This window comes from Scardinius erythrophthalmus (genome assembly GCF_964197995.2).
Source record: "Scardinius erythrophthalmus genome assembly, chromosome: 17".
Taxonomy (NCBI): domain Eukaryota; kingdom Metazoa; phylum Chordata; class Actinopteri; order Cypriniformes; family Leuciscidae; genus Scardinius; species Scardinius erythrophthalmus.
This window is the reverse complement of record NC_138237.1, coordinates 15314166-15339349: the sequence shown is the minus strand read 5'-3', so window position 1 is coordinate 15339349 and position 25184 is coordinate 15314166. Positions and strand designations below refer to the sequence as shown.

Here is a 25184-nt window from a genome sequence, read left to right as displayed (position 1 = left end):
TTTAAAAAAAAGAGGTAATTTTTTGATAATAATGCAAAAGAATAATTAATAAGATCTTTAATACTGAATATCATATAGAAAAGCATGTACCAACATTTATAAGCCATCACGGTTACACTACATCCAGTTATTTTACTTTGAAATTTGCGTTCCGTGTCGGAATGTCTGTTTTTGTTTTGGTCTCTGTGATCTCACCCACTGCCAATTTACCCAATAATATTTCAACACCCCGGGTTGCCAGTTGACAGAGCTACAGCATATTACAGCCATGCAAGCAAACTGAGTCAGATATTGCAGATTCTACCCGACTTTAAATGCCTCCGCATCCATCTAAAACAAAAAGCTATGAATGGGAGCATATTAAAACATGGATAAATTAACTCATCAACTTACAGAATGTGAACTTACAACTAGGGCTGTGCCGGTAAACTTGACAACCGCACCACCGCGGTTGTAAAGCGCCACCGCGGTGGCTGAGTAGTACCGGCGGTGTTTTGTCTAAAAAAAATGTTTGTATATGAATGCTGTTTTACATTAATATTATGACACACAAAGCTTTGTTTACAAAAGAAATAATAGGTTTAGCAATTAAATGTTATATCGCAGCCATGGAAAAGTTTGAATTCATGACGAATGAGAGAGTTGTAGCCTACGTGAGCCCATAAACTTAAGCTTTGTCGGCTTTGAATTCTGGTTTGCGATCTGGTCACCCGATTATTAGCGAATTTAAAAATATTCCATTAGTTATTCCTTATAGAAAGCTTGAATTATCTACTTTTAAACAAAACAATTCAAAACGAAAATAAACCGACTAGCATTATGTTTTCCGTATGAAGTGTGCATTTCTCATCGTCAACTTCATCTTTGCAGCTCGACACTGACACACACACACGCACACAAAACACTTTATTAATAAACAATTCAAATGTCTCCTTGCTATATTTGACACGTTCATAATCATTACTTTTGCCGGTTCTTTGTGACAGCTGTTATGTGCGTTATTTGCAGCACTGCGTCACCCTCCGGTTACATGAACGCGTCACCACTGCATCAGTACCAGAACATGGAGATTTTATTTTAGAGAATGATCGCACAACAGACATTAGAACATTAGATATTCTATAATTAAATCAACTAATCGAATATTCAAAAATCGTGACTCATCCCTGCATGGAATCTCTTTTTTCTTTTCCCATATCTTCACTCGCGTCTCACCCAAAGACGCGTTAAACGTTTCTTCCTTTGTTCACTTTTAGGTCGATTATTTTCGTATTCTTTACTGTGTTAAAGTAGAAAAACGCTGTAGGACAGATAGCCAACATTTTTACTTGTAAGTCAAATTATTTTTAACACAGTTTGTGCTTGTTAGACATATGATAATTGGTAAGGCGCGTCAAGTTCATTTTGTAAAGCGCGTTTCACACGCGCGGGTGATTTTAGTTTTGCTTTCTCTGGCAGCGCGCAAACAGCTTAAATGCCTTGCCCTTGTGGAAGATAAAATTCGCTCTTCATACCTTTTACAAGTAGAAAACATGTGGATATCAGAAACGAGATCGATGGTCTCTTTCCTGCTCGTGTCCACATCCCTCTCAAAGCGCAGAGCGGTAGGCTTTATCACGCGCCTTTGTGTGGAAAGTTTTTTTTTTTTTTTAATAGATTCAACTTTATTATATTATGTAAGTTACCAGTATTTACTGATATTTATTTCAATGCTTTTCAGGCTTTAGAGTGTTGTTTCTTTTTTTTTTTTTTTCAAAACACCCCCCCCCACCCCCCCAACCCCCCAACCACCGCAACACCGCCGGTATTTGGGTCCATTACTACCGCGGTGATAAAAAACTGCCACCGTCACAGCCCTACTTACAACCTCCTTGCCTTCAATAGTCAATTGCACTCGCTTCTGTTGCATCAATCTGGCAACCAGTGAGCGTTGAGTCCGAGCAGGAGGGGGCGGGGGAAACAACTCTCTCCAATATTTTGAATTTGGACTGCAGTACCCATTTCATCCACTAGCTGTCAATGAGACAAACTGCATCTTTAAGACACCCGTGTTTTTACAGTGTACTTATACGTTTAAGTACTGAGAAATAATTAAACATGGCCAACATTAGGGTGTGGTTTAGGATTAGTAGCATGTAATTATGCACAATTTAGTAATTGATATACTAACATGTAAAACAAAGTGTTACCGCCATCATTATCATAGGATCATTCACACTATTTTAGACTTTTGTCTAGGGGTTTAAGTAAAATGGTTGAAGCACTGCATACGTCACCAGAGAGAGAGAGAAGTCTGCCGTTACACCAGAAGATCAAGTTATACTTTGATAAATTATAAGGTCAATTTAAAAAAAACTAAGCATTACTATATACCACATACCACAATAAGATAAATAACATGTATTTAGAAAATAGATCAGGTGAATTCACATTTCATGCCAAGAGTGTTTGAAAGAAGCGTCTATCAGCGGGCGGGTACCGAATATACTCTGTATTACCAGTACTGCAGAAATGCTGGTACCATCAACTTTTTTTAGGACCAATTGGTACTGGTAAAATTGGTAACCTTAACAACCCTATTCTGCCTTACTATAAAAGCAAAATAATGGACAAAATCGTATAATGTTCGATGCTCAGAATGCACCATGCCACATCCCAAGAACAGCCACAGACACCTTGATTCACACGAGCAAACCTATTAAGTCAATACTGTGATTTAAAACGATCTAAACCATGTGTCGCTCCGCCTTCAGAAATAGATAGAAGACTACTTCACATTTCTGTCAGTGTATTTTAATTAACGCCTGTGTGATAAAGGCTAATGTCACTGTGCTGGAATATGAATTCTACACTGTAGAGTTGCTTATGGTTAATGGCCTGCAGTTCTGACACAGAGGGTGCAGGATCAGTCCCAAACAGCCTTTAATTCATTGGTCCAAGATCCCATTTCACATAACGATATACTAAACAACATATAGTTCTGACTGGGTGTGATAGTGTTGCGTCGCCAAGCGTTTGGCCAGCGATATACATGTCTCTTGAGATTCATAAAGTCGTGCCTGGTTTGGATTAAAAATCATTTGGTAAATAGCAAGAAACTAAAAGTACTGAAGAAGGGAACCGAGGGGCACCAGATGCAATATTGATTCATTGGCTGAAACCTACTCTAAAGCGTGTGCATGCGAAACCTCACACACGTTTGCAGTGAATAAATATATAAAAAAGACTTCCTGTGTAGCCACAGCACGTATTTGGCGTTGTCACTGGCTAGCACCTAGTGAGGTGTTAAACAGCACTCCATTTACCCCAAAGCAGTTATCTGAGAAAGCCTGCTTTTTGACCGAACCACCGCAAGTCAACTCAAGTCACCTTTGTTTATATTGCTTCAAAGCAGCTTTACAGTGACAACAGGAAAATTAAGCATTTCGGCTGTTGTTCAGCTGAATTCAGTTCCGTTGTAAAGATCCTCAATTATTAATTTAGTTCATTTCATCTATAAAGCAGTTCTGCAAAAAATGATGTTATCGTCTAGCTCAGTTCAGTTCTCATTCAACATCGTCAGTACACACTCAATAATATTGTTGAATATACATGTCCCCAACTAAGCAAGCCAGAGGCGACAGTAGCAAGGAATCCAAACTCCATCAGGTGACAGAATGAAGGTGAAAAAACCCCTTGGGAGAAACCAGGCTCAGTCGGGGGGCCAGTTCTCCTCTGGCCAACGAACCTACACGGTGTGATTATGATTCAGGCTGCACATCAAGACGCATTTAATTTGACTCCATGCAAAGAGTCCATGTTTGTATTCTAATTTTCAGGTATTTGACAGTTAAGTGCTGATTTTGTTTCCAAAAGACCAGCAATTCCGGTTTTTTTCGGTTATATACACTACCATTCTAAAGTTTAGACTGTAAAATGTCATGCTTTTTTACAGAAGTCTCTTATGCTCACCAAGGCAGAATTATTTTTATAAAAAAAACAGTAAAAAAACAGTAATATTGTTAAATATTATGACAATTTAAAATAACAGTTTTAAATCTATTTTTAAAATGTAATTTAGTCCTGTGATGGCAAAGCTACATTTTCATTACTTCAGTGTAACATGATCCTCCAGAAATCCTTCTAATATGGTATTTTGGTGCTTAAAGGGATAGTTCACCCAAAAAAGAAAAATCTGTATGAGTTTCTTTGTTCTGCTGAACACAAAAGAATATATTTTAAAGAATGTCTGTAATCAAACAGTAGGCCACCATTGACTTCCATTGTATTTTTTTTTTCCTACTATAGAAGTCAATGGCTACCATCAACTGTCCGGATACCAACATTCTTGAAAATATCTTATTTTGTGTTCAGCAGAGAAAAGAAACTCATACAGGTTTGGAACAACTTTAGGCTGAGTAAATTATGGAATGAATTTAAACTAATTTTTGGGTGAACTATACCTTTAAGAAACATTTCTTATTACTATCTGTTAAAATCAGCTGTGCTGCTTTAAACTTTTAAACAAACTTTTGAACAGTAGTGCAATACATGCAAAACTCTTTGTGGTGATCACATGCTCTGACACATTAGCTGTGAATGATGCTCATGAGGAGGATGCAGCTTTGAATCTGTTTCGCAACATTTCTCGATCATATTTCTTTCTCTCATTATCCATAGTAGTGGATAATGTGGAAGTAGTGAAAGCTAAAAATAAAATGAACAAAACAGTCTATTGTTCTATGGACCCACAACTTAAGTTTATTTTTTTTTTTAAAAGCTTCAATCATATCAGTAAAATGAAGCTCCTTAGGGAAGTCTGAATGACCTTCACTTACCCAGAGCAAGTTGATTCAACAAAACTAAAAAATGCTTATCTCTCGTCAGTTACTTTTACATAAAGCGCACAATATCAGTCCTATCAGACCGTGATAAATGTATAAGCAAGGGTTCAGAGTATAACGTCCGCTTTAGTTTATCATCAGTCGTAACGTTGTGAAAACTCAATTCTAGAAGTCCAAAGCAAATCCTCCAGCTGATAAAACATATGGGGAGCGGAGGTCAACGTCTGAGGTTCACAGTCCACAGCTCCCCTTAAAGATAAAACACTCACAACGGTCGGGGGCTGAAAAATTCACAAATTATTAACAAGGGTTTGACGCATGGCTATCATAAACAACCATTTTAGAGCTCCATTTCTGCACACATCAATAACCTGATTGTGAAACTCTGTATCGTGGTTGAATTAAATCTCATCCTTGGACTTACCATCATGACAGAAAGCTTTGACGTGACCCAAGTGGTCTAGCTCATGGACATGTGTTTTTGAATTGTGTCCTTCTAGCATAAAAAATTAGATGCGTGGATCTCCACACTTGAACCTCGCTGGAGATGTACATCAACAAAAGATGTACTGGGAGCTCTAGCTCTTTAAGCCATTAAAGGAGAACTCCGGTCAATTTTAACACTGAGCTCATTTTTTTGTAAATTTGGAGTGCTGTCAATACAGAGAACAACGACAAAAATCGGTGTTGCCTACACTGTGTTATCCTCTTTTTAAAATGTGCACCCTGTTGACTTCAATGGGGCAAGTTTTAAACCTGCTTTTAGCCTCTTAACATCCTTGATGTGTCATTACAAGTGCACAGCCAATGTGAGTGATTCCTTCAGAGTGAACACGAGTGAATCTGACTGCAGTATATGTGAAAAATATGAATAAAAATGAAGTTAATTCGTAGTCAATTGTCGAGTTCACGCGCGTGATCATAGGTAGCTAAGCAACAGTGGAGAACTCGACAATCGACTACTGTGGACTTCGACCGAAAACAGGATGTAAATACAGGTATGAGCGCTGGCCGAATTAACTTCATTTTTATTCATATCTTTCACATCTACTGCAGTCAGATTCACCGTGTTCACTCTGAAGGAATCACTCACATTAGCTGTGCACTCGTAATGACACATCAAGGATGTTAAGAGGCTAAAAGCAGGTTTAAAACTTGCCCCATTGAAGTCAACAGGGTGCAAATTTTAAAAAGAGGATAACATGGTGTAGGCAACACCGATTTTGTCGTTGTTCTCTGTACTGACAGCACTCTAAATTTACAAAAAAATTAGCTCAATGTTAAAATTGACCAGAGTTCTCCTTTAATATTCTCTTTAAAACTTGTCTAGTAAAAATGACAGCGGCAGGTCGCTCACAAAAGGGGGCAAAAAGCATCCGGAGAGAAACCTAAAACTGCCCTGCCATAAAAAATAAATAAAAAACTTGTATGGGTTTAAGAGGTAAACAGTCCACCCAGCCCCCCAAATCAAGGCTCTTTAAACCGTACCCATGCCCAGCACCACCTTTGTTCCTGAATTATGGCTGACAGAGGAATGCACCCCCCTCAACTATGAATGTCACTTTCTCATCAAGACCATGAACTTCACAGATGGGGGCGGAGAAAAAAAACACCTCCTGTCACTCAAAAACAGCTCCTCACCCTCCTCTCGACCCCCTAAAAAACTGTTTTTGTTGAACTAAATGTGGTTTACTTTTATGGTCCTTAAAAAGCCAAAGACAAAACCATCTCCACCCAATGGATCTGCACAATTAATGAACTACAGATACACAGGGAGTGATTTCACAAAGCAGAATACTTCCATAACGTGTGTTTGTATGATGCAATGCAAGCTTTCAGTCCCTAGTACTTTCCTCTGTGATTTCCATAAAAGGATTCATTAAATCCTTATAGGCAAAAAACAGACAAATACGAGGTATTTAGCACCTGTGCCCTTGGGCTGAAAAAAAAGTTAATAAACCCACCCTGTTCTGCACACTGCGGAAAGAACAAAAACATCACGAGTATATCTAGCGCTGTAATTTGAAACTGTTCTCAATTACCTCCACAAAAGCATTTGTAAATACAAGTAATCATTCATGATTAAATGATTATGTGTCTTGATTTTAGCAGGTCAGAGCTGTGCATCTGCTTGACGCCAGGAAACAGCACTTCACTTGCAAGCAGCCACATGTCTTGTGTTGGAAACTTGAGGTAAGGATTTTTTTTGTCTCTCATAAGCTGTGGTAAATATGCTTATTAAAAGAGAAAATATATATATATATATATATATATATATATATATATATATATATATATATATATCTCAGGTACATCCAAGAGTTAAATAAAATATATATCATAAATAGCAGATAAAAAATGATCATAAATATTATTTTAAATTATCAAAGTTTTTTATTTTATTTTTATTTTATATTTTTTTAATTATTTTAAATCTTTTAAATTATTATTCAGTTTTGTTTTGACTAAAAAATATTTGTAAAAATATTATTTTTTATTTATTTAAAATCTATTCAGGCTTATTGTTTTTACAAAAAAAGGGTTTAAAGTTTAACAACCAGTTATGGTTGATAAAATCTGAATATTTTAACCAAAGCTTTTTAAAAGACAAGGATTTATGACAATGACTAAATTAGCCGTGCAGATTATGTTAAGCATAAAGCGCACATCTCCAAAAAGAACGTTTTACTAACAAACCTTTGTTTGCTACTATTAAAACACATGCCTACAGAAATATGATAACTATAAAACCACAAATTAATTTCAGCTTTTACATCCAGATTTCCCAAAATAAAAACACACATGAGAAGCCTAAACACACCTTCACAAACAGTCTATTATGTTGCTTAGCTCTGTGGTTTTTCTGGTACTGTGCTGGGAACATTCGGGGGTTTTGGGAAGCCCGGCATTCCTGCTGTCTCTCATCTCAGTGAACCGGTGGGGTGATGATGTATTCAAGGTGTAACACGACTCCCGCATGAAAGAACTACAGAAACAATTTAACAGTCCTGCCTATAGCTCCCGTGTGAAAGTGTAGAGCATGCTTGTTATTCAACATAACTTAAAGTATACAGTATGATAACTAAATCATGTGTGACTGCTGAACTAATCTCCATGCATGGCAAGTAAACTCATATGCATAAGAGAGTAATGTGTATCATTTATTGAAGAACATGTTCATTTACCAAACCACAAATTCATGCATGAGTAAGAGGCACGTACAAGGCAAATACTCAGACTTAAAACTGCTTTGCGTCCAGGTTATTAATTATTTTGAGATGTTATACATCACGTTATCTAAATCTCCTGCCTATTGGTCTATTTTTGGCATCACTCACTGATATCACATTATCTCTACTGCTGCAAATTGCACAATAATTTCATAATCACACACCGACCGTTGGAATTTAAGAGGCTCAGATCTTTTCTTAAAACTAAAAGAAAGAAAAAGACAGACCATTTTTCATGAAAATCATATAGATGCCTTGAATACGTTTTACAAACAAAAGAAAATCTATCATCATTTATTCATCCTCATGTCATTCTAAAATCGGCATTACTTCATTGTAATGGACGTTTGAGAATATATGGACGAATATTAATGTTTGAGAATGTAGGAATGTTTGAGAATATATGGACACTCATTTCAAAAAAGTGAATGAAGGCTGTCAAGCTCATTTAAAAAAAAAAAAACTCAAAAACGCAAACTTGTACACTTCTCCATGTCTTCTAAAGCCATAATAATTTTGTCATACAGACCGATTTTACGACATTACGGACGTCTGCACCAGCTCTTGACGAAAATCAAAATGAAAAGAGTTGTGAGAGTAGCAATGTCTGATTAGTGAATGAATTGTTGTTTTGAGTTTGATTTTTTTATTAATCATCAGTTCTAGGCTAGTTCACAAAACCAGATGAACTGATTTGATGGTCATGTCTCAACAGTGAACATCTCAATAGAGAAGAAGATTTTTTAGTTAACAACAACTTCGGTAGAAATTTCAGTCTGTTCAACTCAGTTCATAGGATTTGGGAAACAGCATATGATTCATTTAAACTATTTTTATGATAACTTTATGGTGCTTTTGTGTCTTATGAATCTTGACAGTCTCAGATCCCAATCACTTGTTATTGAAAAGAGCAATTTCTTCACAAATAATTCAATTTTGGTGTTACACAGACAGAAAGTCATACAGGTTTGGAACATCATAAGGATGAGTAAATAAAAAAATAAAATATTTTTTTGTGTGTGTGAACTATTCCTTTAACATGATGGGATAACATCATATGGAAACCACACCTACATTTCTCCTCAGCCGTCGATTTAAAAAAAAGAACATTTTGAATCACCCGCAACGTTTGTTCCTCGGACACGGAGTCATTTTTTTATTAAATCTAGTCACATTAAATAGATTTCAAATGAAATCCTCTTGCTCTGAAATGATTTGTCACTTTCCTCAGTAAACTACTCCACTTCACAGAACACGCCAAAGTTTGTCCAAGTTCATAACCGAATCAAGCATCAACTAAACTATCTCATACACAAACGGTGCTCAGCTCGCGGCATTATTTGAGACCAAAGTGCAAGGAAATTGATCAGATGTGTGCTTTCTGCAAGTAAAGATTCATTTACAGATGAAAAACAAAAAAATTCGCTGAAGCTAACCCGCTTTTTTCTTTCAGTAGCATGGCAAAGCTGTTTGCGATTTAATGAATTCTTACAGACGTCCAACGAATTCAAACTAAAGGAATGTACATTTTTTCGCTATTTTTTTGACTGACGCGCGATGTTGCTTTGCGTTTGTAAGTTAAATACGAAAAATCCTACACACACGTCTGCATTTTTCTGTTTTTCAGCTAGGAAAGTGATACAAATGATGCGCGAGAATCCAATACCTGCACGTATAAGATTGCATGAGCTTCAACTCTGCAACACAGCCTTGAAAACACGACACTATCAAATGTTAAATCATACCGCATATCAAGATTAAAACATTTAAGGAGTAGGCGCGATACTGAATGAGGTGTCACTGTCCGAGCGCGTGCCACCTCGTTTGCACGCCCAACTTTTGTGTTTACCTTTAGTTTGATTTAAAAACAAATGTCCTGATCCACACCATGCACTTGACTGTTGGGCATTATTGATTATGATTACATGCTTTCCATTCGCCACGAATGTAACCCTTCAATACAGCCCGAGTCGATAATGAGCGATCCTGTTTCTTTTTTTTAAAAGCGTTTGTGTTTGCCTCCCTCATGCTAGACTAAAAAGTAAAACACTGTACTCTCCAACTCTCTCTTGCAAACCAAAGAAACTCTAGTGGAAAAATAAATATCTTTCAGTAGTCTGGGGGTAAACTTACCCAATGACAAGAAAGGTTTGGTTTCCATGTCTGGTCGGTTAGCTCATGCCAGCTGACGCGCGCGCGTTGTAAGCTGTCGGCGTCCCTCTCTGATGACAGTATAAGACGGATCCACGCGGTAAAAGTGAAAAGCTTTGCAATAGTGTCAAATGTTCACTTTATGGCACTACTTCTGTTTGTTCACGCTTCTGCTCGGCTCTGTCTACAACTCTCCAGTCCACACTACTGCAAAGGGACCCAGTAAAGGGGACTCCCACTGACGTTCACGCGGGCACATTTAGCAGCGACGCGTGAGGGGAACGTTAACCCTTCCTGCGCCGCTCTGCCTGCCTACAGGCTTGAAGAAGCTAGTAAAATAAAACAAAAAAAAACAATGTTTCCTTGAATAAGAAGCATTGTATGCACAAAAAAATATATTTGTGGGTATATATAGGGCTTGACATTAACACCCGCCAAATGTGGGAGGATTTTAACAGTGGTGTGCAATGCAGTCACTCCTACTAGCCACTTTGGCTGGTTGAATTTTATATATAATATAATATATTTTTCAATTAAGAACCCCTGTGGTGAAAATCAAGTTTTTAATGTTGTTTTTATGTCTATGTGGTGTTTTTAACATGCTTTAAGACAAACCATGTCCATGCAAATACATAAGTTAACACCTTGTGGAGTATTTTCTCCTTAAAACTGCAATGAAAACAAATGAAATTGCTGGTGTTTCTTACATCAGAAACTACTGTACTAATCATGTTAGTGTGAGCATATCATTAACTGCTGTGAAGCTGGTTATCCCGGTATATTTTTTTGTTGACATGATAAATCAGATACATTTAGCAATATAGCAGTTGAATTATATATATGATATTACAATGTTATGATAAACTATGCCTTTCACCACTGACATTCTGAGTTGTTCAAAGCGTTTCTAAGGATGCTGATTTTTAGAAAGCAGCTGTGTGACTCTGAGATGGCGAATGGGAACATGGTTTGTGTAACATTAGCAACACATTATTAGCTGTTTGATAACGTAGTCAAGCCAAAGGCTAATCATAGTAATTACCGTTATGTGTCCGACGTTGTAGAGAGCGATACATAAAACACATTACCATTCTGATACATTGACTTGTAGATGAGAACAAGCCTGTATGAGTGAGTAGAGGTGGCATGAATAAAAAAAAATAATTCACAGGAATTTTCTTTTTAAATGTAATTTTTGTGCTCAAAGATGAGTTTAAAGGGAAAAAACTATTGACTATAGGGGGACTTTAAAAATTAATCTGAAATAATAAACTAAGTGCAATGTAATGTTGTCAAAAATATATTTTTCAATACATATCTATACTGAAATATTTGATACACAAAATAAAGTCAAAATGCTGGTCTTGACGAGTATTCACGTAAAAACACAGTCAGTTATATTTTAGGTGAATGTTAACAGTTGAGAAAGAAAACACGTGTAACAGTATAATGGATCTGTGTGTGAGGTGTTAAAGTGGCAGCAGCTGCCAAATTATGAGATAATATTAAAAATATCTATATAGCCGTTTTTTCCCATGGTATTGATGTAAAAAAAGAATGCTGAGTGGCTAGTAACTTTGGAAAACCACTAGCCACTGTGGCTTGTGAGCAAAAAAAAAAAAAAAAAAAAAAAATGAATGTCATGCATCAATGTGTCACCATATCTTATTTTACTTTCATGTAATTTTATTACACATTTATTACTGTAATGTGACATATTGGATGTCTTCTATCAGTGACAATTCTTCAGCTGCATTATTATTTACAATTATTATTTTTGGCTTTCATTTTCTTGCAGTTTTAGAGTCCAACATGTTTTGAAAATATATATTTTATATATAATATTTAATTTTAAAATTTTCATAAACTCAAACTTCTTGAACTTTTTTCTGTTTCACTTTCTTAATTTATTTCACCTCTACAAAAATCTGCCAAATGTCTTCTTTAAAACAAGACCAATCTTACGCCTATATTCCAAAGCATTTTTGAAATACAACCATTTAAGTTCGGAATGTGCATTTTCATATCTAATCAAAAAAAGAGGGGTGACACTTAAGGGGTTAACATAGGATGTTATTTAAATCTATCCTCTTTATACTTTAGCTTGGATTATATGATTATTCTAGTTGTCCACACAATGAGATGCATTAAGAGCTTGGCGAGATTACGTAAAGAGGTCATGGATATCATATCTTGTCAAGGCTGTGTTGTGGTGTCCTTGTTTTCTGCAGAATGAGGGAAGTGATAAACCAATACTTTACAAATACTGCTTTATTTGCATGTGTTTACAGTATACAACCTCACCATAAAAAAAAAATCCTGTCATTCATATCCCTATCCACAAAAAAAAAAAAAAATGAATCAATGTATCTGTTGCAGATGAATCCGACTTTGCCACTAGGGAACAGGCCTTGCAGCCAGTTTTCTACAGCAGCATGCAGCACTACAGGATCTGTATTAGCCCAGAGAGAACTAGGTCATTTATCCAATATTACACCCGGTCAATTGGATATCGTCGCACAGCTTTATCGTTACTTCACACAGCTGTCTTAGCTTGTCGGGGATCTGTCCGCTGAGTTGCGAATAGCGCGCACATGGAAGAGGCTTTTGGTGATGTATATGAGAATTCCTAGCAGCATGAGTAACCGTGGGCTAAAAAATGTTGGCGGCCGTCCAGAAGCAGAACACTTCTGAGGCACGGCAGAAGTTTTTTTGCAAAGCTCTCTTATTTTGTTCATGCAGATAAATGTATATATACATGCAGTCCTGGAGCCAACCTGGGGGCCTACGAAAACACTGCATCGCTCGCTGAGTGTTTGAAGGTGTTCTCCGCAGTTCGGCTGGGGGAATGATTCATAATTAATGCAGCGCACTGCGCATTAGAGATCAAAGCCGTTTGTCTATGCTGTGCAATAAACCTAAAGCGGCCGTGACTGGGCTCAGATGAGGGTGCGTGGATGTGAGGGACACTGTGGTGTGTGTTTTTTCCCCTTCACGCCCTCTGGGTGTCACACAGACTAAAAGTCTCACCACCAGGTAGTTTAACCAGTATTGGCAGTTTTTGTTCTAAGCAGATTTTCACATTCACCGTGGTCCGTGAGTTCATGTGCAACTTTCACTCGGACTGTGACAAGTTGCACAGCTCGGAGACAATCTATATTAGGAAAGAGCAATGTGTCTGTAGTTATGGTCACTCTATGAACTGTACTAATGAGGCATGTTAGTGTCTGTTGATGTATGTTACGGCTTCTGGACACCATATGAACCTATAAATCAATGATGGTGGGTGATGACATAAGCCACGAGCCATGGCACAAACTTGTATTTGTACGCTTATGTGCTCTACATACAAATTGTTAAGTTATCTGAAGCAGAACGATGGCATAAATGATGATTATTATCCGAAGCACGGCTCGATTGTAACATTTCCCACGGAGGCGCAGCAGGAGGGTGTTTTTTGCGCAACGCCACTCCAGAAACGGCGCAAGCAATCTCAAGCAACCAGCGAATGCAAATTATTATAATTTCCATCTTATTTTACATAGATGTAAGAATGATAATCAACAATGCCCTGGAAATATCAGCGAGAACATAGCAAGTAAATGTTAAATTGGCCCTCGCTATGTGCGGTCACGTCTCTGAACGAGACCAAATTGAAAGCGCCTCCTGTACATCATACAGCTCTGGTGATGACACATACTGTGGCCACTAAAATATTTGGACACTTAAGCAAACAACAGAAGATCAATTAACAAATTAAAAAAAGTTTTGGGGCCGCTGTACTTTAGGAAGATTTTGTTCAAGTACCATAGTGCACAAAAATGCTAATAATAAATCTTTTTCTAAATAAGAAAGAGTTTTTCTAAACTGCAGTACCACTGACTTTCCCTGTGCGCTCCATGAGGGATTTTGTGATGTATGACTGCCCACTGTAGAGGTCCTTTGGCCTGCTGATTATAGAGTGTAAGCACTCTGCCGTGGTTCAGATGGATGTTTAGCCTACGGCTCGCACTCTGTAATCTAAGACAGACACAACACACTCTTTTAAACGCCTCAATCAGCCTGTCTCTCATCTGCCCGCGAGACCTGGCTATTTAATCCTTTTCTTTGGCCTTGATTAATGGCTGCTTGACCCCTGACCTCCCGACATATAAATCTCCAAAGGGTGTTTTGGGTCTCTTAGGGCTTCTCACTTCAAGACCGATTCTCTCTCACCATCTTCACGTGCAAGTGTTTATAGTGGGGCATCTCTATTGGATTCTTCGCGTTTGAATAATGCGTCCAGGCCTTGGGGGGACATCGCCGTGACGACCTCCGCCGAGGTAACACTGACAGTTTCTCTTTCAGGTCTCAAACGTCATGATAAATGGAACACGGTCCTTTCGGTCACCATTGTGCTCGAGCGTTTGCAACACGCTCATCCATAATGGCTGTTTGCACTGATGCCATTCTGCCGTTACTATGGGGACCTGGTTCCTCACAGCACGAGATTCATAAGGAAATATAAATCTTTTCCCAACCTACATAAAAGAGATGAGATGAAGCCTGGAGATGTTGGATTATAAAATCTTTTATTTTTATTTTTATCTGGAACAAAACTGATTTGCACGGATTCCAGATATCGAGAAATCCAATCCAAGGTTGATCACACACACATTCCAGTGAGGTTAACCGATGTACAAACTGCACATAGACATACAGAAAACCATAGTAAAGGATGGATAGAGGAAGAGGCCTGATAAAAACAAAAAGAAGGGTAAAAAGCTGGACTTCTTCCCCTCTTTCAGCCTGAGGGATTCTCTGTGGTCAGCATTGGGTCAAATTCCTCACATGGGGTCAGAGTGATTTCTGAAGACACTGCAAAAGCCAGAAGCTGACTTCCTCTTCAGATTGGCTTGTGCCAAGGAACAGGGAACTTGACATGCACATGAAGTATCTGGACAATTAAGGAAATTTATGTATGAATGTTATTGCATTAGATATCAGATTATATATACAAATATATGTACACTGCAGTTCAAATGTTTGGGGTCAGTAAGAATATATTGAAAATGTAATTTTTTCCTGTGATGGCAGAGCTGAATTTTCAGCATCATTACTCCAGTCTTCAGTGTCACATGATCCTTCAGAGATCATGCAAATATGCTGATTTGCTGTTCAAGAAACATTTCTTAGTATTGATGTTGAAAACAGTTGTGCTGCTTAATATTAAACGGTTATCATTTTTTTCCAAGATTCATTGATAAATAGATAGTTTAAAATAACAATCTTTTGTAACATCATAAAAGTCTTTACTGTCACTTTTGATCAATTGAACGGTAGTGTATATAGTTTAATTTAGTTATTTTAATTATAAATACTAAAAATGCTATTTTGTTATAAATTAGTCACTGCTTAAATATTAAACAAAGTGGGTTATAAAATATTATAAAACTGTTTATCTTAAAGGAATATAGAAGAATCATTACCTTTTTTTTCCAGATTTAAAGTTACAAAAGTTCTTTTCAAAATTAAGACAAAAATAAAATAAAAAATAAAAAATCTGTAATGTATAGTTTTGGTTTCATGTTCATGTTTAGTTTGTCATGTGATTTCCGTGTCCTCATGTGATCTTGTCATGTGTTTCCCAAGTCTCCTGTTATGTTGTCATTGGTTCATTGTCTTGATTGTTCACAGGTGTTTCTTGTTTAGTCAGTATTTTCCCTGTAACCATTGCTGGAGAGTTTCAAGTAAAGTCAAGTCTGTTGTTTATTTTGTATCTGTTCACATTGGAAGTTAATAAATACTGCACTTGGGTTATTATCAAGATCGCCTACAGTGTACTTAATGTTACAACAGCAAACTCTAGCATGATTTGACTGCAGATGCTACTTTGGTTCAATAGTTTTGATCTGATGCAGTGAAATTCATACAATTTTAAGTACCAAGTGTGCCCAAATACAGCACAGAAATGTATTTCTATAAAGAATTACTGGTACAAATAGTAAATGAAAATGTAGATGTCTGATTTAAAACTGTAGCATAATCTCTCATTTCAAATGTAGAGGCTTTTCATAGCAGACCACACATTAAAGCACATCAAAATGACTGACAACCACATGCAGCTTCCAATGTGTGGTCAGAGAATCAATAAGCAGATGAGATGATTTCGCATGAGGAAAAATACCCAGATTGCTCTAATACCACTGAATGCGAAGAGACCGTTTAGACAGCTACATCGCTATGGGGGCTTTCATTCAAGCTGGAATCCGTTTGAAACGGTGGATTTATCTCGCGATCGTGCAGCGGAGATGACAAGACGATGGAGAGCAGCTGAATTGAGAGGAGAAGAGATGAAATGACGGCCCTACAGCTCAATATTTTCATAGGCAATTAGAGTCCACTGCTCTGAGGGCAGTTATCAATATTGAGGCATTACATCACAATCGCTCTGCTGGAGCAAGTGAGGGCTCCACTGCAGGGATCCACCACAACGCTGGCATACATCAAGCTTTAAATCCCATTACACAGATATTGGCTACATTCAAATTGGCAACGTGATAAATATCTGACATCTCGGTTTATTGCCAAGGCAAAGAAATGGGAATAATTTTCTCCTCAGAGTCCGATACTCGCCAACCTGAATAGATGCTATTTTCACCCGGAAAGAAGGAAACTCTCACTGGAAGGCAAGGAACGGGACTAGGGTGTTTGGAATGTATAGACAATCGCAAGACAAATGTAGGCTATGTGAAATATAAGGTCACTATGATAAAGAAGAATATTTTTTATGAAATCTAGTTTAGGAAACATTTCTGTTTTCTTGGTTGCATTTAGTCGACAAATTTTCAAAGGCTGGTAACAGCATGAAATGAAAGTTGCAATATACTTTTATTCCCTATAAAGTGCGGCAGGTATGAAATCTAAGCACGGAAGACTAATTCGCCAGTGGCTCCCTCCATATTTTCCTATGGGTTTTTATAAAGGTTTTTATATATTTTCAATTTATGAGTAAAATAAGGTCTGTGGTATACATAAGTTTACAACACTTGGACAGTTTGTGAAACAGCTTCTCGAAGAAAAAAAAAAAGTAGGACGGCACTTGATCTTGTCCATCGGGAATTGTTTGGATCATTGGATCGTTGTTGTTTGCTATTGGCTCGGCTGTGATGTCATGTGAGTGACACGCCAGTAAACACGACATCAGAGAAGATGATTGAAAGAGGGAGAGTCAGTTATTTTTATAAAATATTACGAGGGCACATAAAAAAAAAAAAACGATGATGTGCACGGGTAATTCATTTAAAACAAATACTGGAATATTCTAGCCTGGGTGCCAGCCCGAACCCCGCCCACAACATTTTTTGGTCGGGAAGTTCGGTCTGGACTCGATCTGTTGAGGAGTAATTATGCTCGGCTCCCAGAAGGCCGAGCCAATCAAATTGCCAGGGCGGGCTTTAATCGATTATGGACAGATGATCTGCGGTTACGTAATCACCCACGTCACCAAAGAGCGCTTGGGTTGAATTGGTTTTCAACAAAGACGACTGCAGCAGGTGAATTGAGATGTTTAGATTCCGCTATCGCGTGTTATAAAAGAAATCGACAGCGCATTCATTTTAAAAGACGAACAGAGAACCGCAATCAAGGCATTTGTCGATTGGAAAGATGTGTTTGCCGTCCTTCCTACGGAATTCGGCAAAAGTTTAATTTATCAGCTGACTCCGATGGTCGCTAAGAAGATGGGACGCAATGAAAACCCTGTGGTCATTGTGGTTTCTCCTTTGGTTGCCCTCATGGAGTGCTTTATTATTACTTTACTCATTACTTTACTACTTCTTCCTGCGTGTGTGCAGTTGAGCTCTGTTGACAACTATGCGTCGCTCACTGCGTTGCTCTGATTGGTTGTAGGTCTATCCAATTGAGTGCAGAGTTGTTGTTTTTTTCCTGGTTTGGTTAAGACACGCCTCATAATGAAAGCCCTATGGAGAAGTATCAGACTCACATTCTGCCTAGAATATGAGTATGACGAAGTCAGGCTAGGAATATTCCATAAAAAACAAGAATTGTCCATTTTGATTTCACAGTTACTTTAAATAAAGGCTTTCCACTGAAAAAAATATGTTTCAAATCTGCTCGTTTGGTGGCAACTCGTATTAGCATTAGCATGTTACCTGAATCCAAGTCAATACAAGTGCCCAAAATAAATATTCAAACATAATAGGGTGATGTACAGTATAGTGTTTAACTCACATTTCTATAGTTCTGTCTTGTTTCCAAAGTCTCCAACATTATAACCTTTAGCAACTGCATAATTTGGGTACTCACAACACACATCATCTCATTGCATTTTGTGTGTGATCATGCGACTTAAACTACAAAATAGCATATAACTGTGCATAAATACACAAAAGGGGACAGACTTTACAGGGGATGCAGGCAACACATACGTTTTCCCCGAATGATTTATTTTCATCTCTGCTGGGGGAAAGCTGAGCTCTGCTGGACTTCAGCTGGAAAAACACAAACCGCAGAGAGAGGCGCTCTTGAGTACACAACGGTCACATCATTGAATCACTATGGGTTCGCTGCAAATGAGCTTCCCCGGGCGACAGAGCCGGAGAGTGATGATGTAATTAAAGGATTCTGAAGAAACCCACTGAATTCTCAAAAAGTGCTTCATTTTAAATAAATCTTGGTCCTTGATTTGCTTGATTTGTTTACCCCAGATGCTTATTTATCACTAAAAAAGTTTTAATTGTCATCACAATGCTAAAAGTACAAGTTTAAGACACTTCACACTCACTACTGAAATATGCATTTCGGTATATACAGATAAACACTTGATGTACATGATAAAGCACTCATGCAGACTGAGGCAGACATTATTTCCTGTGTAAGACCAGACTAGAAAACACAAACCACTTGGGGTTAGAGCAATACTTGCCAAATTACTTACTGTTGCTGCCTCATCTTAATCAAAACAATCATCTAAACACGTGTCTGTGTCCAATGCTGGCTTATAATACCAACACAATGAACTGAGAATTGATACTTTTATTTCTATTTTACTACAGTCAACAACAAAGACCTCATAACAGGAAATATAATTTTGTCATTTTTTGTCAAAAATGTTTTCAAAGTTCTAAATAAAACCTATAAGACAATACTAGTTTAGTCTTTCTACTTCAAATTTTCATTTTTAATTCAGTGTTACTTGCTTTTTTTTCTGTAATTATTTGAAATTCCTACTTTGAAAAAAAAATCAAAATTAAGTTGATGTGTGAAACATTTATAGGCATTTTGAAAATGAATCAATAAAATAGAGTGCAAATGTGCATATATTCATTTTAATGACTGGTTATGGTATAACTCAACCAGCCTGTGCTCTAAAACAGTTATCATCTGTATGTGTAGGTGAGGCTGTCTGTGTGTTTACATCTCAAGCCACTTTCCTATTGTGATTTATACTCTCACTGCCTGTTCTCTCTTGTTGAGTCTCTCTCACTCTCTCTATCTACTTCTGGTCAACCGCCACAGTGAAAACAGCTGCCATGGCCAAATCATGCAGCCATAAATCTGGACACTTCCTTCCACTGTCTCCCACTTCAAGGGGAAGCCTGAACTGTTGCAAACACCATTAACCCCTTTCCTCTCCATCCGCAAGCCAATGCCCCATCCACCACTTGAAAAAACACCCTGCAGAAAAACTCAAATGAAGGGGAGGGGTTGGAAAGAAAAAAGAACCTTGAGGAAAAGAGAACAGAAGTTCTCGAACCCCGCCCATCGGTTCTTTCCGATAACTCAAACTTCAGATCTGAGCGCAGCAGACCACCAGATAATTTCCCATATTCCGTTTCCTAAATTCCACAAATGATGAAATTCTTTAAGAATCGCATTCAGTTACACCCCCCTGATCACCTACATGGAAAAGACAAGCAGTCAATGAAATCAAAATCTGTGTAACCTATTTTACATATCTAAAATTATAATTTAAGAGTGAAAAAAGATCATTTGTAGGGTGACACTTGATTGGCAAAAACTACCCTGATGACCTACTTCTTTCGGTGAAATTCTGAGGTGTTTACGATGGACACTTTACTATCACATGCGGCCACGGGAGAGAATTTGTGCATGGGAGTGAAGAGACTACATTAGCCATGTTGTAATTATCACATGATAATGACAACATGGTGAATGTAGTATGTCCAGATCACATTCATACTACACACATTCACACTATATAACGTACTTTTATAATGGTTGCAAAGTAAGTACTTCGGACGCAGCCACAAACTGGTGAAACCTAGAGAGTTAACAATGTCACTAAACCTCCCTTGTGTTTCTTTGTAATAATATCAAAAGAACATCTCTGAAGACTTCTGTTGGCCATATCAAAATTAGTGACAATACACAGCGACTCCATAAGGGAAGACGAACATGTCTTTCTTTACAATGGCAGAGGAAAAACTTTTCAAAGGCTTTCCATTCACAGACGAATCCTGGCTGAGTGAAATAACTGTCCCAGAATGCCAATTTGTAGCTAGAGGATAATATTTAGATGGAGAGGTGGTGGGTGCCAGAGAGGCTCGGAATAAAGATGTGTTGACATTGAAACACCCAAACGCATCTGTGAAATCTGAGATGAAAGGAAAGAGAGGCTGTCAATCATATCCCAGTCCTGCCATGAACTTGAGCACAGCTCTTCAGAAAACCCAGCCTTCAACCTCTCGGTTTAAGAGCATATAGACCTACTTTCCCTCCCAGATATTCCTGATCTCATTTGGGCCATTTAAGAATTCATGCAGCCAGAAAGGGTTTTCTGAGGTAATTTCAACATCTCATGGAGAATAAAGCCAACGGATCGCAAATAGTAAATAGCCAAAAGGACTAAATAAAGTCTGTAACGCTTTATAATACTGAAATGTCTTCATCTATAATGAGAGAAGCATATCTGAGCTCATAAACTGAGGCTGCCAGTTTAAACATATGATAAATTATACTACATAAATATTCTCCCCCAAGACATGCTCTGACAGATGCTTTTTTGCTTCTACGGAGTGGTTTTGGATCCTGAAACAAATAAAGCCAGTCGAATTGCTGAAAATCTGCATATTTAAGGTCTCTGCAGCAGTTACACTGTCATCCCGCCTGAGAGTTTGATCAGGTGGCAATCAGCAGGGCCTGTGAAGTTGTCTCTGTCACCTTGCGTTTGCTCAAACTAAAACAATGATGTCATGTTTTTTCCCACTATTCTCGTAAGCATGCCGGGAAAAACTGGGCTAACTGCATTTAGAGGTGCCTGCGGTCATTACGTCACACAAACAGACTTTAAATCAAAATTTAGCTGGTGGCAGCACCTGTAAATATGGTTAAATAGCGCAGCGTAAGCCCGGTGGGACCGCGACCCAGAAAAAGAGAAAGATAAACAAGCCCACAAAAAAATAAATGACAAGCAAGGAAAAAAGACAAAATAAAGCTCCTCATTCAAATCATATTTTACATGGATCTTATGTCTCGACACGCTTGCTTAGCAGAGAGGAGCTGAGCTTCTGAGCAAGTGACAGCAAGATGGCTTAATATGACTGATTCCCTCTGTTGTGTTAATGTGATTCGGCTCTGGCTTGCCAGCAAACACAAAAGGAAGAGTGAAAACGCTAAGGCGATGTAGAGTTCCCCTCACGCCGATCTCAAACCAGCTTGGCTGTTCATAGAGCTGCCAAAAAGACACGCACGGTTGAGCAACGAGGAGCTATGGCAAGGGATAGTTCACCAGAAAATTAACATTATGTCATTATTGACTATTTTGAAGAATGTGAACGTGTTTTTGTCTATACAATGAAAGTCAATGGGGTCCAAACAAAACAACGTTTAAAAAAAAAAAAATCTTCAAAATATATTATTTTATGTTGTTCCACAGAAGACAGAAAGCCATACAGGTTTAGAACATGAGGGTGAGTAAATAATGGCACGCAAACTGTCCCTTTAACATTGTGTGTTTACCTGATTTACTATGTGTGTGTAATTTGTTTGCCAACAGGGGCGCTCGTCTCAGTGAGCAGTGCCAATCTGAGGACCTCGTGCCAACAGATGCGGCCAGTCATGTGCATATTAAAGGAGGTGAGTTAGAGATTGTGTCTGATGGTTAGATGGTGAAGAGTGATGAGCGGGACAGATGAGAGTGTCACAATAACACAGCAAACTCCACCTGCCACTGCAGAACGCTGCATCTGCTCAACATTAACATATCCCTGAGCTCCAACAGCCTTCTGGAGAGAGCAGGGGATCTTCTCAAGATACTGAATCACGCATAAATATAAATACAAAAACATTCCTCCAGGAAATTTATTCCATATCACTACTCTTTCTTTGGATTGGAACAGCAACAAAAAAAGTTAAATAAAATGTTTAACAGATGGAAAAACAAAACACTAAATGTTTAACAGACAGCAAAGCACAAGACACAAAATATGTAAAAAAAATTAAGAAACAAATCTGCCAGCAAAACACAAAATGTTTGATAGATGCGAAACATGAAATGTTTTAAAAATGGCTAAACAAAAAGCACAAACAAACACACAAAATGTTTAACCGATGGTGAAAGGAAAATTGCTGACAAAAACAAAATGTTTAAAAGACAGCACAAACACAAAAAATGCTTTCGACATGGAAAAACACAAACCGCCTGCAAATGTTTTACAGACTGCAAAATCTCAGACAAAAAATGGCAAAATTAAAATTGCTGATATAACCAGAAAATGTTTAACAGTTTATTTTTTTTTAAACAGCAACAAACCGCCTGCAAATTCATGATTCTAACAGACTGCAAACAAAAAGCGCAAAAACAAAAGCATCTAAAGCTTGGCAGATAGGAAAACAAAAAATCACAGACAAAAACACGAATTGTTTGGAAGATGCCAAACACAAAATGTTTGCAAAAATATGAACTGTATTATAGATTCCAAAACAAAAAAAAAGGCTAGAAAGGAAAACACAAATCACAGACAAAAGCACAAACCATTTGGCAGATAGCAAAAACACTAAATGTTTAAAAAAAAAACCTGCAAAATAAAAATTGCTAGCAAAAACAAAACGTTTAACAGACCTCAAAACACAAATAGCTAACAAAAATGTTTGAGAAAAATGTTTAACAATTTCAGTGCAGCCAAATGAATGTGATAAGTTAACATTGTCTTTGCACATTTATAACACGTAAGAGTTAGCCAAAGAGTTTATTATTATTATTATTATTATTATTATTATTAAAAAGAAGCCTAGTATAGTGTGACTCTTTTTAGCCCCAGAGGGAAAGGAAGAGCCACAACTTCAAAGAGAGCTCATCCGTCAGGCTTCCTAGTGTCGACATATACCTGCACTCACGGACAGCGGATGTCTTTTATAACAGCACACAGCTGAAATTCAAAAGACAAAAAAACTTCAAAAAAGCTGCCAATGATTCTTTTTCATCATTGTCTGTCTCTCTGTCCCCTCAAACCCCTATCTATGTAGCAGACGGTGAATCAGTGATATCGTTGGCTATCTGATTTTCCTTAGGAGGGGCCCCTGTGCTTTTTCCCTCTCTCTCTCACTCGCTCTCTTCTACTCTTTTTCTGGGGTTCTGCCATTTTGTCAGACTTGTAGAGGGAGTCATTGGCGGGCTAACTTCTTAACGCAGTGGGTCAGGGGCAGGTCAGCCTGTAGAAACCCCCATGATGATCATCTAGAGGCAGGAGAATCCCTTCAGCCCACCCCCTACACCCAAAGCTCCTTCTGCTCTTCCATCCTCCACAAAACATTGGCCTTTTTGCCCTCCCGGCGCTCGGGGTCATGACTCTATTGGGGGAGACACTTGGCCCACTGCAGGGGGTCAGCTATCCTTTACAAGGAGTCTTGTCATTGGCCTGGTGACTAATAGGCCGACCTCACTGACGAGAACTGATGGGCGCCCCTGAGGCCGGACTCCACTGCCAATCTAATAAGACCTCTGACTCGCTAAGCTCAGCTTCTCTGGCTCCATATTGTCATTTCGTGTGAGCTTTCGAGGCTGCAGGTGAAATGATTGTGACTCAAATGCAAGAAAAATCACTCAGACTTTAGCATAAACACTCGCTGATAAAAAGGGGCAGGTTGTTTTAGCAAGGCGCTCACTCGACGTCTTCGTCTTTTGAAATACCTCAGCTCCCGCCATGCCCAGCGCAGATTCCCATTACTCAACGTGGCTGGATGTGTGAACAAAAAGACACATGGTGAATGGGCAAAACTACCCCTGATAAAACATTAACAAGAACGGCGGTCCTGCTGAGGGGGGATTTTGTTCTCTCAAAGACACAGTGATCAGGATCGATCTAGCCTTCAATTAATCTTTAAGACAAGCTAACAGGGATTTCAATAACTACTGAGCTTTGACACAAAAGACATTCCCACACTATGCGACTAAAAGAGGCAGCAGGGCCACTCACTGTTTATACAAAGAATTGCTATATTATCAGGCAGCAGATGACCAGTGGATGTGCATGGGCATCTATTTACAGGACAGTCATAGACGGGACAGAGAGAAAAGGGAAAAATAAATATTGCATGTCTATTGTCATATAAACTGGAGAAGAAATGTACACACTGAGATGTATGGCATTGAGCATCAAATACACTGGAACTCATTAAAAGGAAGCTAAACTTCTATCTAAACTTGTTAAACTGGTGCACAGAGACCTAAATCTGAGATATTAGAGGTGAGAATTGGGTATCATTTATCTCGGAAAACTATGTTCTACTACTCATGAGGAAAAAATGGACCACAGTCATCAAACAAATAGGATTTGCCCTGCAGCAATGGAAATCAAAGCAGCGTAACCAGGCTAATAGATACATAATGATCAAATGCAGAACGTAGGAGTATTATTTTCAGGAACAGTTTAGGTGAACACAGAAGGTGAAATATATATTATTTAGTGCTGTTATTTTCTCAAGTGAATAATGCCTAACTATAATGCATTGCAAAATA

The 25184-nt window shown here is 38.1% G+C and overlaps 1 protein-coding gene and 1 long non-coding RNA gene across 3 annotated transcripts in view; one reads left to right on the top strand and one right to left on the bottom strand.

Annotated features, from left to right (window-relative positions):
• The window catches only part of rxraa (retinoid X receptor, alpha a), a 118638-nt gene extending 108223 nt beyond the window's left edge, over positions 1-10415 (bottom strand). The window contains exon 1 of one of the 2 annotated variants that reach the window (XM_081391208.1): positions 10187-10415. In XM_081391208.1, coding sequence (XP_081247334.1) covers positions 10187-10214 — 28 coding nt within the window. In that variant the 5' untranslated portion in view covers positions 10215-10415. The remainder of the gene's footprint in view (positions 1-10186) is intronic. The other variant, XM_081391207.1, reaches the window with a different exon arrangement.
• Positions 1-25184, top strand: part of LOC308705915 — a 468550-nt gene that overhangs the window by 201180 nt on the left and 242186 nt on the right. The window lies entirely within an intron of this gene.